The 14,636-nt window shown below is 30.9% G+C and overlaps 1 protein-coding gene across 1 annotated transcript in view; it reads right to left on the bottom strand.

Annotated features, from left to right (window-relative positions):
- Positions 1-13,995, bottom strand: part of LOC130670314 (uncharacterized) — a 57,507-nt gene extending 43,512 nt beyond the window's left edge. Inside the window, exons 1-2 of the mRNA XM_057473667.1 lie at positions 12,223-13,995; positions 7,433-7,675 (exon numbers count right to left, since the gene is read on the bottom strand). Coding sequence (XP_057329650.1) covers positions 7,433-7,675; positions 12,223-12,451 — 472 coding nt within the window. The 5' untranslated portion in view covers positions 12,452-13,995. The remainder of the gene's footprint in view (positions 1-7,432; positions 7,676-12,222) is intronic.
- Positions 13,996-14,636: the final 641 nt, after the last annotated feature.

A 14,636-nucleotide genomic window follows, 5' to 3' on the forward strand; every position in this document is an offset into this window, starting at 1 on the left:
GGCACATCTGCAAACAAATGTAATCTATATGTCTGGGCATTATTAGATCCTTGATCTCTGGCGCAGCTTCAAACCGCCTTGATTAGAGTCGATGCATTAATTGTGAGCTTGTGAGATCTATCGTACTCTCAGCTATAGTTCGGTGTAGTGTAATTTATACCCCGAGGACTCTCAGGCGCAAACAAACTATCTAAACATTACATCGATCTAATGGCTCTCGACAATTCTACATGCATATGGAAATTATTTTAAGGTCTGGAAAATATTTTTATAAATCTAGGAAAATTTTAGGCGAAATGAGACGCAATTTGAAGAATGTCAGCCGAAAATTGTTTTTTTTCTTTCACTGTAATTTATTCCCCCTTAAAATTTCGTGTTATTGTATGTTCCGGGGTCGAAAAATTTGATCTGGTTTTAGTCTAACTGGACTGTATTTGGTCTACTTGATCTGTTATTGAACTTCTATAAAAATTTTAATCTATTTTTGATCTATCCGGACCGAAAAATTTGATCTGATTTCAGTCTTATTGGACTATTTGATCTGTATTTGATCTTTTACAAAAATTTTAAGCTGTTTTCGACCTGTTGTTTCAAAAAACAATTGCGTTACGGGCAGACAAAACTAGATTAATTCTTGAACTTTAAAAAATTTTAGTTCTCAAAATTTGCAAGGACAAAACTAGATTAAATCATGGACTTATAAAATTTTTATTTATGGGCAATATTTATAAAAAAAATGTTAAGTTACAGAATTGATTATGTTTTCTTTACTATTTATTTAGTATCTTTTGTTTAAAAATGTTGGCAGTTAATGAAAGTTTGACAGCTTAATTTTTAGTTGTCTTGACTGAATATTTATAGCATTGAATAAAAGTGATAAAAAAACTCTAAAAATGTCAAGAAATTTTTTTTATTTACTGGATAAAATCGAAAATATTTTGGCAATAGAAAACATCAAAATTCTTGTGCATTACGGAAGCGCATTAGCAGGTTTTAAATATCAAGAAAATTAAAATAAATTAATAAATCTAGATTATTATTATTATTTATATTTATAAAAAGTCCTGTTTTTGTCCTTAAAAACAATTGAACACAGACCAATAATTATAATAAAAAAGTCTGTTTTTAGTCTAAACCCGATTTAAAACCGACTAAATATCATACGCAAATGAGTCTGATATTGGCCTGGATAATGACAAGTACGGACAAAAACAGATCAAATTCCTATATAAAATGAATACGATTTATAAACTTGAATTAAAGAAAAAATATTTGAATTTATCATTTATTTTAAAACAGATTTAATTTTTTGACCTGGATAAGCTCTCTTTAATTCAAACAAGTCACTTTATTAACAAATATTTAAAAAAAAACTCGGCTGTGCTGCATGGATTGGCCAATTTGCCCTATCCTCAGACACTGTAAACATATTTGAATACAAGAAAATTCTTTTCCTCTAAAATAGATTTTCATTTCACCTCGAGTTTTCCTGTATATGCATTTAGATATGTAGCAATCTGAGGATAAAATCCATCGCACGTAATATTGGATACTGAAGATAATCTAGCTTATGTTGTTGAATAAAAAGTATTCTTTTGATATGGAGTCGTATGTCACACATACTCACAATATGAGTAGTCGCATATATTATAGTGTAAAGTGTATGTGAATTTTTTATTATAAAAGAGCTGGATAGTCGGAAGACATTTGGTGCGAAGATGATCGAAGTACGAGAAGACGATGAGAATGCACAAAGACGTGAGCATACTTGCCGGCTATAAAGGATGCAAGAAAAGATGAAAACGAATGTTACATAAGAGAATGAAAATAGTGAAGGCCAGTCGCGCTATCATGTTATGGGAACCGACTATGTACGAGTTTTGAATTTGTGATGAGAATTTAAAAAACCAGGTATACGCTTATACTTCTCACGCTTCAGAACTTGGCTCTATAAAACCCAGCTATTTTATTTTATATTTATATTTTTTTTTTTATTTTATTTATTTTATGGCTGACCGCTATTTTCCATTACTTTGCGCCTGAATCACAGCACATATTATTTATTGAATTATTTTTTAAAATTCACTAGAACAAAATTTACTAGTCGAACGTTTTCGAATATGAAAATATTTAATAATTTTTTCACCGCCACAGTTCGTTAGAGCTCACAAACATTATTTCAACCAACATTGAAAAACTATTTAATTTATTTTTTTCATTCCCCTTTTTTTTATCTTTATTTTTTTTTTTTTTTTTTTTTTGTGTAGTTTTTTTTATTTTTTGTTATCAGTATCTCTTGTGCTGTATATAATTGAAAAAAACCGTTTAATTATTCTGCACGTTGTTATACGTTTAAGAGAATAAAAAAAATATATTAAAAATAAATAAACTAAAATAAAATTCAGATACATTTTTTATTTATTTTTTTTGGTCCAACTATAAATTTAAACCTCTTTTATAATTTACTATCATGTATGGTTCATATATGGAAGACCGGGGCAAAATAAGATATTTAAAAATTAATAACAATCGAAGGTAAAATGGGTCGCTTTTTTAGAAAATTTTTTTTATTAACGTTTAGGATTTTTACAATTTTCATTCTTTGTACGCGAAATTAATAATTTTCTAATCATAAGTTGATTATTTGATAGGAACATTAGGGTGTGTCATTTTGAGGCGACTTTTTTTTTTTCAACAAAAAAACAAGCTGAAAACTCGCACAAGGTAAAAAAAGAAGCCTGTTCAAAGCGGAGCTCTTAATATTAATCTTTAGAGGTGCCTATTTCTAATTTTCCATTTTCCATAAGTAACATGGGAAAAAAAAAATTTTATTTTTTTATTTTTCTAGCTCGGCATTCGCACCTCATATAAATAAGTCCATAGCATGTTTTTGTAGAGAATTAAAAGCTCTACAAAAAAGGTCTCTTATCATTTTTTAATAAATCCATCTATTCGAAAGTTATTGGAGCTGGAAGTCAAATCTCTAATAAATTTACAGATCTTTTTATTTTTCTAGCAAAACTATCAGACTTATCAAAAAATGTCATATGTTCTTTTTTATAAACAATTTTATTGCCTACAAATTATTTTCAATAAAGTTTTTCAAAATTCCACATTGTTTTCTAGTTATTTTCATTTTAATGCCAAATTCTCAGAATAGATTAGAAGACTATTATTTTTACGAGCTTAGCATTAAAATGAAAATAACTAGAAAACTATGCGGAATTTCAAAAAACTTCATTGATAATAATTCGTTGAGAATAAAATCGTCTATAAAAAAGGTCATATGACATTTTTTGATAAGTCTGATAGTTTTGCTGGAAAAGTAAAAAGATGTAAAAATTTATTATAGATTTGACTTCCAGCTCCAATAACTTTCGAATAGATGGATTTATCAAAAAATGATAAGAGACCTTTTTTGTAGAACCTTTAATTCTCTACAAAAATATGCTATGGACTTATTCAAATGAGGTGCGAATGCCAAGCTAGAAAAATAATAAAATAAAAAAATTTTTGTCCGATGATACTTAAACGGGAAATGGAAAATTAGAAAGAGGCACCTCTAAATATTAATATTAAGAGCTCCACTTTGAACAGGCTTCTTTTCTCACCTTCCTGCAAGTTTTCAGCCTCTTTTTTTGATGAAAAAAAAGTCGCCTCTAAATGGCACACCCTAAGGAACATATTTTATTTATATTGAAAAAATATCAAAATTTCGATTATTATTAAAAATTACAAAATTTGTACTTTCGATGACGAAAGTTACAGACGGATTCAAATTATTTCCATTAATTTTTTTATTCTGATTACAGATAAGTGGCTGAGTTCTGCAATGAGGTAAGTTTGGCCATTACAAAATTTTGCATGTTATCAATAAAATTTATTTTGCTAATAATTTTGCAAACTTTTAAGTAAATTTTTGAACTCTTCATATATATCTCTCAAACATCAATATATGTTTACAGATTTCCCTGTGTACTAGAAAGGAATGAATAATTTTCAATCCCCTAGATCTTATTGGTCTAAAAATGACTTGTATCGAGTAGTCAAACAGGCATTGAAATAAAAATAATTTTTTATAACTGCTGCCTTTAAAGTTCAATATTCGAGCGTCGTGTGGCGCGAGTAAAATAGGTCTTTCTCTCGATAACTCGACGAAACTATAGAACGATGTCGAAAAATCAGCTGTTGGACTTTTCAGCATGATTTTACTGTGCTGAAAAGTAATTGCCTATAGGAAATGTATACAAATTACCAAGCAACCGTCGTTCACTCGAGTTAGAAAAAGATAGTGATACTTTTTTCTCCATATACTCCTACTGTCGCATTTATCCTGAAATTCGCACATGCGCAGATAGAAAGACGACAATTGGAAACCTGCATAGTGATCATATGTTTCTTATTCTTATTGAATATCATAACTTGTGTGTTTGTATTGTGAAAATAATATTATTATCATATTATTAATCGTTCATTAAAAATTTTCACATTATTAAAAACAGTCACAGATTTTAATTAATAAAATTAATAAACTAATTGATAGAATTCAATTGAAAAATAAAACATGAATAGATTGTTATTATTTACACTTGTACAATTGTTTATATTTAGAAGGTAATTTTTTATTCTTTAAATGATTGAATTCCTCTCAATTAAACTTTAAAGGCAGTCGTTATAAAAAATATTGTTCGATACAAAGGATTAAAAAGAGGGTTACGGTATGCATGTAGTGTCAACACTCGTCTAGGGATATGTTACATTCACAACGAGAACTCGTACCTACATCTCTCTCGCACTCGCTTCGCTCGTGCGAGAAAGATGTATGTACTCGTTCTCGTTGAGAATGCGGCATAACCCAAGACTTGTGTCGCCAATCCAAGCATGCCGCAAACCCTCTTTTTAATCCTACGTATCGAAAATAGCTATTTTTTTATCATTGTCCCATTTTTCCTTAGTCTTCTCTGTAGAATTGAACATTATTTATGATTTATCTTTAAAGTTCAAAGATTTAACTAAAAAGTTATAAGCCATCTTTAGAATTTCTACGAGCCTTGAAAGGGAATGTAATTTCCCATAACGATTTCCTACCACAGCCACTGAGATTACAATCGGTAAATTACTACTTTCATTACTCGACCTTATCGGAAATCGGGATTTGAAATATTAATTGCCCTTGCATATACGCGTGTAAATGTGTTGGCAAACCACAAGATTTTTTTTAAATTTTAATAAAAATTTGGAGTTCGATTTAAATGCCAAATGATCAATCAAAAGCACGAGGCTGCTCAGCAGCCGAAAAAACTTCGACTCTAACAAAAGTCAATAGATAGTTTTCTGATGAATTTTTATTTATTATTTGTAATTATAATGGAATATCGTAATGAACTGATATTTTTAATAAATGTATGAGGTATAAGGTAATTAAAATTTTATATAAATATCGACATCCATATCTCTATTATACTTTTCAAGTGCTAGTAGATTCGATTTCCATTTAGTCTCCTCGTCATCGCATCTCTCTCACACATTTATATTAAGAGAGAGCTTGACAAAGGGAGAAAGAGTACAACCAATCGATGTGTACTAATCGCCAAGAGAAAACCCGATATTTCATTTCACTATCGTACGTATAACGACGGGGGAAACGAGGCCCAAGTCGATAACGACATCATCGGAGATTGTTTGCCGGTAGACATTCGAGACATCCAGTCTAGAGCTACAATTCAAAAGTAAAAAAATAAAAAGACAATCAAATACTGTCGCTGAAACTTTTCGACGGAAAAATTATTTTTCTTATTACGGCAATCGTTTTTTATCCTCCTCAAATAATTTACTGAAAAAAATAATAGTAGCTTTCGTAGTAGTATTTGTACACAGCATGAACAAAAAAATCCATAGTGACTTCTGATTGGTGGTCAGTAAATACGATTGACTAAAGACTGATAGGAACCATTTATATCGTTCATTATTTATAATGTCATTTTATTGTGATTATCAATTAAAAATCGGTTGTAATTATTAGGAAAGTCGATTACTAAAAAAAGTGCAATTAACATTTATTACCGATAACTTTTTTTTTGTGTACACAGAAAAAAAAGAACTGTCGCTGCAACAGGAATAACCTATAGCTGCAACAAGACCCGCCTTATTTCAGCTACAAGAGAAATCCTTTTGCAGCTACAGGACGCACACTCACACACACATATGTTTCTATTATTGATTGATGGGTTATTCCCAACAGCAGCAAAGTTACGGGCCAGTTTTCATAGAAAATCATCTTCCTTCATCTACACCCACCCTTATATAGATCTGAACTCAAAAAATTAATTTATCTTAGGACTTTTTTGGGTTTTTCCTACTAGAGGACATCATGATGAACAAAAAACGTTTATATTGTAATGGGTTTTTCCCAAAAAAATGAAGGTTACAGGCCAATCTTCATAAAATGACGTAGATAGTGTCATCTGCCCGTATCTGCCCGACGTCGATTACTCAAAAAATAAATTTATCTTAGGACTTTTTTGGATTTTTCCTACTAGAGGACATCATAATGAACAAAAAACGTTCATATTGTGATGGGTTATTCCCAACAGCAGCAAAGTTACAGGCCACTCTTTGTAGATCAAGTCCTGTAGTCGCAACAGAACTAAGTCCTGTTAAAGGGCCATGTCCTGTTGCAGCAACAGTTTTTTTTTCCGTGTATAGTAACAAGAAAAAAAATGTCTACAATATATTTGAATCAGTACTTATTGGTCAGTAATAAATTTTATTGGAATGATATTAATTTTTACGCCTCGAATTTTTGAAATAATCGATTCACACTTGGAAAATTAATGTTATAAGGAACAACAAATGGGCAATTGGTCAGGTATAAATATTTTAACGGATTTTGAAAGCTATTGAGTAGAAAATTTAGTGAGTAAGTTATTGATGCTAATGGATTTAACGATGACAAGTTTAACCACTGTTTCATTAAGCTTAACGATCTCATGTACACAAACTATGATATATATGTTTATAGATCTAAGTATAGGTGCACTAATAGCAAGAGCCAGTAGCGAGTTTAAGACAAGTTTCTAGAAACACTTTGAAGCTCGTTCACTAGGAAACGATGATAATCGTAACTTGCACTGCCAATTTCAAAGTATCCCTTGATATAGAGTAAGAGGAAAAGAGCAAAAGAGAAAGCGAGTCCATTAGAAACAAAACTTATCGTAGTCATTGTAAATTATTCTCTTAGAACGAATCCAAAGTTCTTATCAGCGTATAATATTACAAAGAAAAGATAATGCTTTGATCTAATGCTTTGTCATTTCTATAGAAATTTAAGCATTAAAAGATACCTTTTTAATATTACTCAGGACTAGGGATTTTTCGTAATTGCATCGTCAATTATAATGATAATGGGGAGTAAAAAGAGATTTGTGGTTACCTTCAACCTGGTGCGGGGCGTAGATGTTGAGGTACAGACAATCCTCGCTCTGATTTTTTAAGTAGGGAAGTAATCGCTCGAGATACTCGTGACGTCCGGGCTTAACTTCAAGCCTTAAATTCGGCAGCACTTGTGGACAGACTGGAGCGAACTCTTGAGCTGGTCGTATATCTCGCCAGGGTTGCGGTGAACGTGGTGGTGAAAATCTGAATGGACCCACTGGTGGCTCGGCATATGGGATTCCTGTACGAGTAATAAATACGTATAAATATAATTATGAATTTTGATGTACATATGTGCTATTAATATATATACTAAAACTATGATTATGTGGGTGGGTTTGTGAATGTAGTGACTCGAGTCACATATGTGTGTAATACTGCGTCTTTTTAACCGCAGAGTATTCTGGGTCAAGTGCAATAAACGGTGGGCAACCCGCGGGGAATTGAACCGCCGAGTGTACTGAGAAAGCACACAAAGCTTTCGTTGGCAAGTTGACGGTCGTGTAAAAGCTGAACATTCCGTGGTTTCAACATACGTTCTTATACATATATACACACAATGCACATACATATGCCATTGAAAAAATTTTTTTTATTTCAAAATAAAATGGAGTAGTCTCATAAAAAACATTTTTTTCAAATTTCTAATAAAATTTGACAAGTTCAATAATTCTCGTGTAAATTTCTATACAAAATGACATTTCTATAGAACTTGATATCAAAAGAGTCAAAAAAAACATTTTGTCATAAATACTTAGCTCCTTAAAATACTTAAAAATTATGTTGTTATTCAAAATTATGTACAGAAAAACTTCTGTTTCATGAAAATTTTTAGATAAACTTATTGTAGAAAATTCCCGAGTCGAAATTTAAAACGTACCTCAAGCATCTCAGGCGTTTAAAACGTATCTCAAACGTCTCAGGCGTTCAAAGCGTATCTCAAGCGTCTCAGGCGTTGAGCGTGCTTTAAACTTTTCAATAATTTTTTAATTCTGATTAAAATTAAAAAGGTCATGTACTGGGCATTAGGTGAAAATTTTTTTTTTCCATTTTCCGTCAAGTTATGATCTCTATGATGTTTTTATGATATTTCGGGCCAATATGTGATATATGGGGCATAAGGGACCACTCGAAAAAAAATTAGGAAAACGATTGACCCTAAAGACCATCCCTGCAGCTTCCCGCTTATTCCATACTTAAGCGCTCAAAATTACACTTATTACGATTTTGAGCTGAAACGTTTTAATCACGCTTACAACGTCTGAGACGCTTGAGATACGTTTTAAAATTCGAATCGGGTTAGAAAAAAAAAAAACAGCTGAATTGTAAATTCAAATTTGGTGTTTAAAATTCAAATACTATACAAGTTTTAACGAACTTGCTTTCGGATTAATATCGTTTCCGTCAAAATTTGATGCGTACAATAAAGTTTATTACAATGTGAGCTTGTTCCTAACTATTTGCTCTTGATCTCCTTTTCATGTTTATTTTACGAGTGCAAGTTAGTTCCTCGTGTATAATTGAATGTGAGCTAGTCTCACTTGATTGCTAATTTATTACCCTTACAAGAAGTAACAAATAAAACCGCGAGCCTCATCCTCATTAAGTATCCAATAATGATGATCTAAATTTAATTAGTATTTACGCTTTAATTTTTTTACGCTAATTGAGTTATAACGAATTCAAAATTACTTATTACTTTAATGCTAAAAAAAAATCCAATTATCGTGAGCTCTTTATTGACTGCTACAATATCATATATTTCAATTATTTCTCTTTACGGACAGAGATTTTTTTTTTTTATTTGAAGGCTTTGATACCTAGAACATGAGAAATGATTTTCAATTTAATTCCCGAAGAAACTGAGACCCAGCGAGTATATGACTACAAGAAAGTATTCAAATGACTTGGAGAAACGTGCAAATGTGTTCGCACCAGATGGCAAACCGTAAGCAAATGAAAGAGCAAAGGAAAATACTGAAAGATAAAAATAAAAATAATAAAATAAAAAACAGTCGTGTGTGTTGTGCGTAGTGCAAAGTTGACGAAAATAGGTACAGAACACGAGGTTGATGTTTGTCGTTTCAGACTCTAACACCGGTGACTCCATCTTGCGACTATTTTACTTTCCCTTCATTTATATTTTACGTTTTTTATACTTTGTTTTACTATTTGTTTTTTTTTTTACTCGACCCTTTAGTTTATCTCTTTCATTTTCGCTTTGCGTGGACGCAACGTCATTTTTGCACGTCTAGTCTGCAGTCGCGGGAATTCCGACACGTGGGTTTTTTGTTTTGCTTTTGCTTTATTGCTATCATTATTATTATTTCTTTTTGTTTTTATATTTTTTTTTTTTTATTATTTTTTTATCCAGTGACTATCAGAGGAAAAAATTTTTTCGCACTCCAATTTACTCTTCCGTACGTCTCATACGTGTCAAACTAAAAATATAATATAGACATAAAAATGAAGGCATTCCAACGTAAAAGCTTTGAAATTCCATAGCGAAGCTTTAACACATGGCAAATTGCCAATAGATTTTTTCACACACTGGAAATCTATTGAGTCACTTCGGTGGATAAAAAATAAAGCCACTGGCCATTTCAATAAATATTTAAATGTACGTGATTATTTTAATGAGTTTTATTTATATTTTTTTTTCTTTTCATTTTACAGTCCAGCGAATGAATAAAAAAAATCCAGAACTTATATAACAGTTATTACTAAATAAATATTTTATTATAAATATTAATACCCATACTATTTTTAAACTCTTGACTCAGTTACTCTTTGCTTTAATTTTATTCCGCAATTTATTTTAAGATTTTTAATAAAATTACATTCATTAGTTTTATACAAAATATAGATTTTATTTTGTAATTTAATGTGCGCTTAAACTTTTTAATTATATTTTCGCATGACGTTCAAATCTGTACCCATTATTAAATTTTAAATGGATAATCGAGTTATTGTATGCATTATCCACGAGACTTTTAATGCATTACAGTATTTTATTAAATAATCCTCTTTATAATATTTTTTAAAAATATAATTATATATTTATTTACTCATTTTATAAATATGTAATAATTCTCGGGACAGAAATTAAAAATTAATTATTTATTCATAATAATAACTGAATTATGTGGTAATTAAATAAATGTTTATCTTTTCAAAGCTGGCTTTTAAAGTAATTAACAAAATATAAAATGAATAATTAATTGGAAAATGAAAATGAAAGAAAATATATAAATAAAATTAGAGACGTTAAATATTTATGTAATTTATTTTTTTTAAAGCTGTGAAGGATAATTTTTAATATGTGTTGCAATAAGTAAGGAGTAGATTTTTTTTTTAACGCGGGAAATTTAAAAAATTTTTCGTGTAAAGTGGGTTTAGGGTAATCACTTTTACTGAATATAATGAATTACACTGTAAAAAATCATCGGGGTAAGTCCAAGCGGTTACACAGTAAAAAATGTTGTGTTAAAATTAACACAATCTGTATGTTAAAAACGGTCCATACAATATTTGTGTTATTTTTCAACACAAAATTTGTGTTAAAATTTCTAGACTTTTTTTGTGTTGATTTTAAAGTAACACTTAATGAATGTTGATAATATTGATTTTTATACTAAGCAACACTTTTAAAGTGTTGAAGAGTAAATCGATTAAAAATTTTAAAGTAACACAAAGAATTGTGTTGATTTGACACAAAATAATCAACACAAAAATTTTGATACGGACCGTTTTTAACACAGATACATAATATTTTTTACTGTGTAGGTGTTAAATTTCAACACCGAAAGCGGTGTGAAAATAACGCCGCCGCGGGTGTAAATATTCTGTACCGGTGTTAAAAAAAATTCCCCGGTGTTAAAATAACGCCGCCGCCGGTGTAGATATTATTTACCAGTGTTAAAATATTTTACTTTGTGAATATTTTACTTACTCGATCCCTATACTTGCTAATAAATAATATTTTTTATTAATTTTCATAAAAAACTGACATTTTTTGTGTTTTATAATCTTTAAAGTTAATACTCCAAGCGGACGCAGTTTACCCCGTTTTCACACCGGTATTTTAACACCGCCAAGTTACGCATCCTACATCGGTGTAATTTCATTTTAACACCGTGCGGAGTTAAAATGAGTCCATTTTTAACACCGCTCTTTTTACAGTGTATTTTTTATGATTTTATTCAAGATATTTTTATTCCCAAAGCCCAGTAAATTTGAAAAAAATTTATTCCATGGAAATTGAGCGTTTAAAATTGTATGAAAAATTATAAAACTATCAGTTAAATATTTAAAAAAATATCAAACTTTTAAAACATGAAAGACAGACTCCACGTCATTTTATGGGTGTCCTGCTAGAAACTTAAAATTTTTAAAGTGAATGGAATAAAAAATTTATTACAGTTCATTTTTTAGTATTCTCTGAAATAACACTCATAAGATGACTCGGATGTCTGTCTTATTTTTTATGAAAATTTGATACTACATTCAATTTACTGTCATTTTAATATCAAATAGGTAAAGTTAATTTTTTCAATCCAGCGGTAACCACATTCTTCACAAAATTAAAGAATTAACAATTAATTCTGTCCTGTCTTAAAAATTAAAACAAAGAATCCTCTAAGCTCAGACTCCATTCGAGTAAAAAATTTTATTATTTTTTTTCATCATCTCAGTTCATAAAAAAAATCTTCGGGCAGAGTCATCGGCCCCCATCCTTTACAAAGAAACATCTATCCAAATAAAATTAATAATCTTCATTTGACTCACCAAGAAAAACGTCAACCATCTGCATCCGCGGATTTGTTTTCGGCTGGACGATAAATCCCCGTAATCTTCCCTGCGTAACTCGTACTTCTTTAGTCATGCGATCATCGTCCCAATTTTGATGCCGGTGCCTTTGATGTCCGTGCTGGTTATACGGGCCATAAAAATCACGATGTTCTGACAATATTTGTGTGCATGACAGCAGAACAATTCCCACTATTTCAAGCCTCATCTTTTATTAATAAATTAATTTATGATAAAAGTACCAACCAACCAACCGACCAATCAGTCAATCAGTCAATCAATCAATCAATCAATAGGGGAATGGAAAAATGTATTCATTCACCCATCAATGAATTCATAGAAACCAAGAACTTTGACATGTTTATTTTTAGCATACGCTAATTTATTTAGCATAGTATAAATATTATGCGATACGTAAATGTTTTCAGGTCAGTTCATAATACGAAAGTCAAAGAGACGTTTGCACGACGATGATCTGCTCTCCCTAACACTCAGCTGCTGTTGGTTATGCTTCTGCTGGCTTGCGGATGATATTCTTAGCACACGTGTGGGAAACAAGGGTGAACGTACGTCGTCGTAGTCGTTGTCGTTGTCGTTGTCGTCGTAGCCGTTAGATATAGACTTTAGTCTACATCAGGGCAACTAAGTGAGTACGAAGACTAAAGAGAGAATATCTTGCCGTGATTTTGACGGAAATAGAAGTCTCTGTGTTGGTAAACTAAACCCAACCAACGCAAAAGACCCAAATGTCTATGTAACCATTAACTACAACAACTACAGCAATAACTATAACTATAACTCCTTATTGTTAAGTCATGACAAACGTTTTCTCAGCATCGACGCTTAGGGTATAACAAATTTTAACGCAGCCATCAAATTTCAAAAGTTTCCTTTCCTCGAGCTTACAAGTAAACGGTTTTGATATTTTGTGGTACAGCCTCGATCGTTTACGTTCCAAGTTCTTCTGTTATTTCTTACAGCTTACAGAGTTTGCAAACTTTGCTAAGCAGTTGATAATCTTCAATATTAATTTTCGATAAATTTGACTTATTATTACTTTTTTTTTTTAATTTAAATACTTGTACTTGTGTGTTAACCAATGTTGAGTAATGAGTTTTAAACTATCTCTTTGACAAGTAGTTTAGTCGTGAGAACAAATTTACGAGAAAGAGGTAAATCAAATAATCGGTATCAAGAAGGTTTGATTGACTGACGAGCAATTAAAAGCCTCCGAGTCATTTATTAAACCACGGAACACTTGGCGAAAAAGAAAAAACGGCAGAGGGTGAGAATGAGGGTGAGGGTGAGGGTGAGGAAGTGAAAGAGAAGGGGAAGAGGGTGTAAAAGGTAATAAGGAGCTGGTTTAAGACGTGCTTAAGAGCAAGGAAGAGATGGAGAGAAAATCGTTGAACAAGTTTAAGGTAGCTTTTCCTTTTACACTTTGATAGCTTCGGTATCAGTCTTTATTACTGCACTGACTGCGCTCGCTGGCTGCTGGTAGCAGTAACAGCAACGTCGCCGACAACCAAGAGTCGGTGCTGAATAAGTTCCAGCCAGCTTGACAGACTATATCGATTTAACACGACTACACTAAAGAGTCCCTTCAGAATCCACTGAGGACACGATAAATTATATGTCATTGCTTTTACTTTTTTTAATTAACCATCGAGTCTTTTTAAAATCACTTTTTACTATTGATTATTGACTAATGTTGTTATTATTTTAAACCGTATTGGCTCGAGGTGAGACAGATCTGCGAACTACTCGAGAACTGAGATGAGAACTACTCGTTGTACGGAAATACAAAGTCTAAATTTAAATTTTTAAGATGGGAGCAGCGCCTCTGCTCTGAGTGGTACCGCTGTGAAGCCGGTTATATTTTTGGGCAATAGTTTTGTTTCAAATGAAGAGACAACACAACTGGGGATATTATGGTATTTTATTTTCGTTTGTATCAATAGGTTTATGAAAATATTTCAACGGGTTTAAAATTAGCCGCCGTAAGGCAGAAGGCAAAAGAAGAGGCTGAAAAATTTTTTTAATTGTTTTGAATCATAATTTATTATTTTACAATTATTTCTGAGTAATTTTAATTGCCTGGATTTATTTTTGTAAAATATATTTAATGATTGCAAAAAAAAATTCGTTTTTTTTTATCAAATTTTTTATTTTCATTTTGTTTTGTTTCTAAATTAAAATTGCGTGAGAATTAAATTATAATAAAAACAATTTTTTGAATTTATTTTTGCGGCCCCATTTGCAGAAAAATACAAAAATTTTTTAATGGCGGAATTTTGAGAAAAAAAAAAATTTCACAATTTATAATTTCTTCCCAATAAATTTGCCATTTTTACTTAAAGAATAAGAAGGTTATATTTTATAAATATATAAAA

This window comes from Microplitis mediator, chromosome 6 (genome assembly GCF_029852145.1).
Source record: "Microplitis mediator isolate UGA2020A chromosome 6, iyMicMedi2.1, whole genome shotgun sequence".
Lineage (NCBI taxonomy): Eukaryota > Metazoa > Arthropoda > Insecta > Hymenoptera > Braconidae > Microplitis > Microplitis mediator.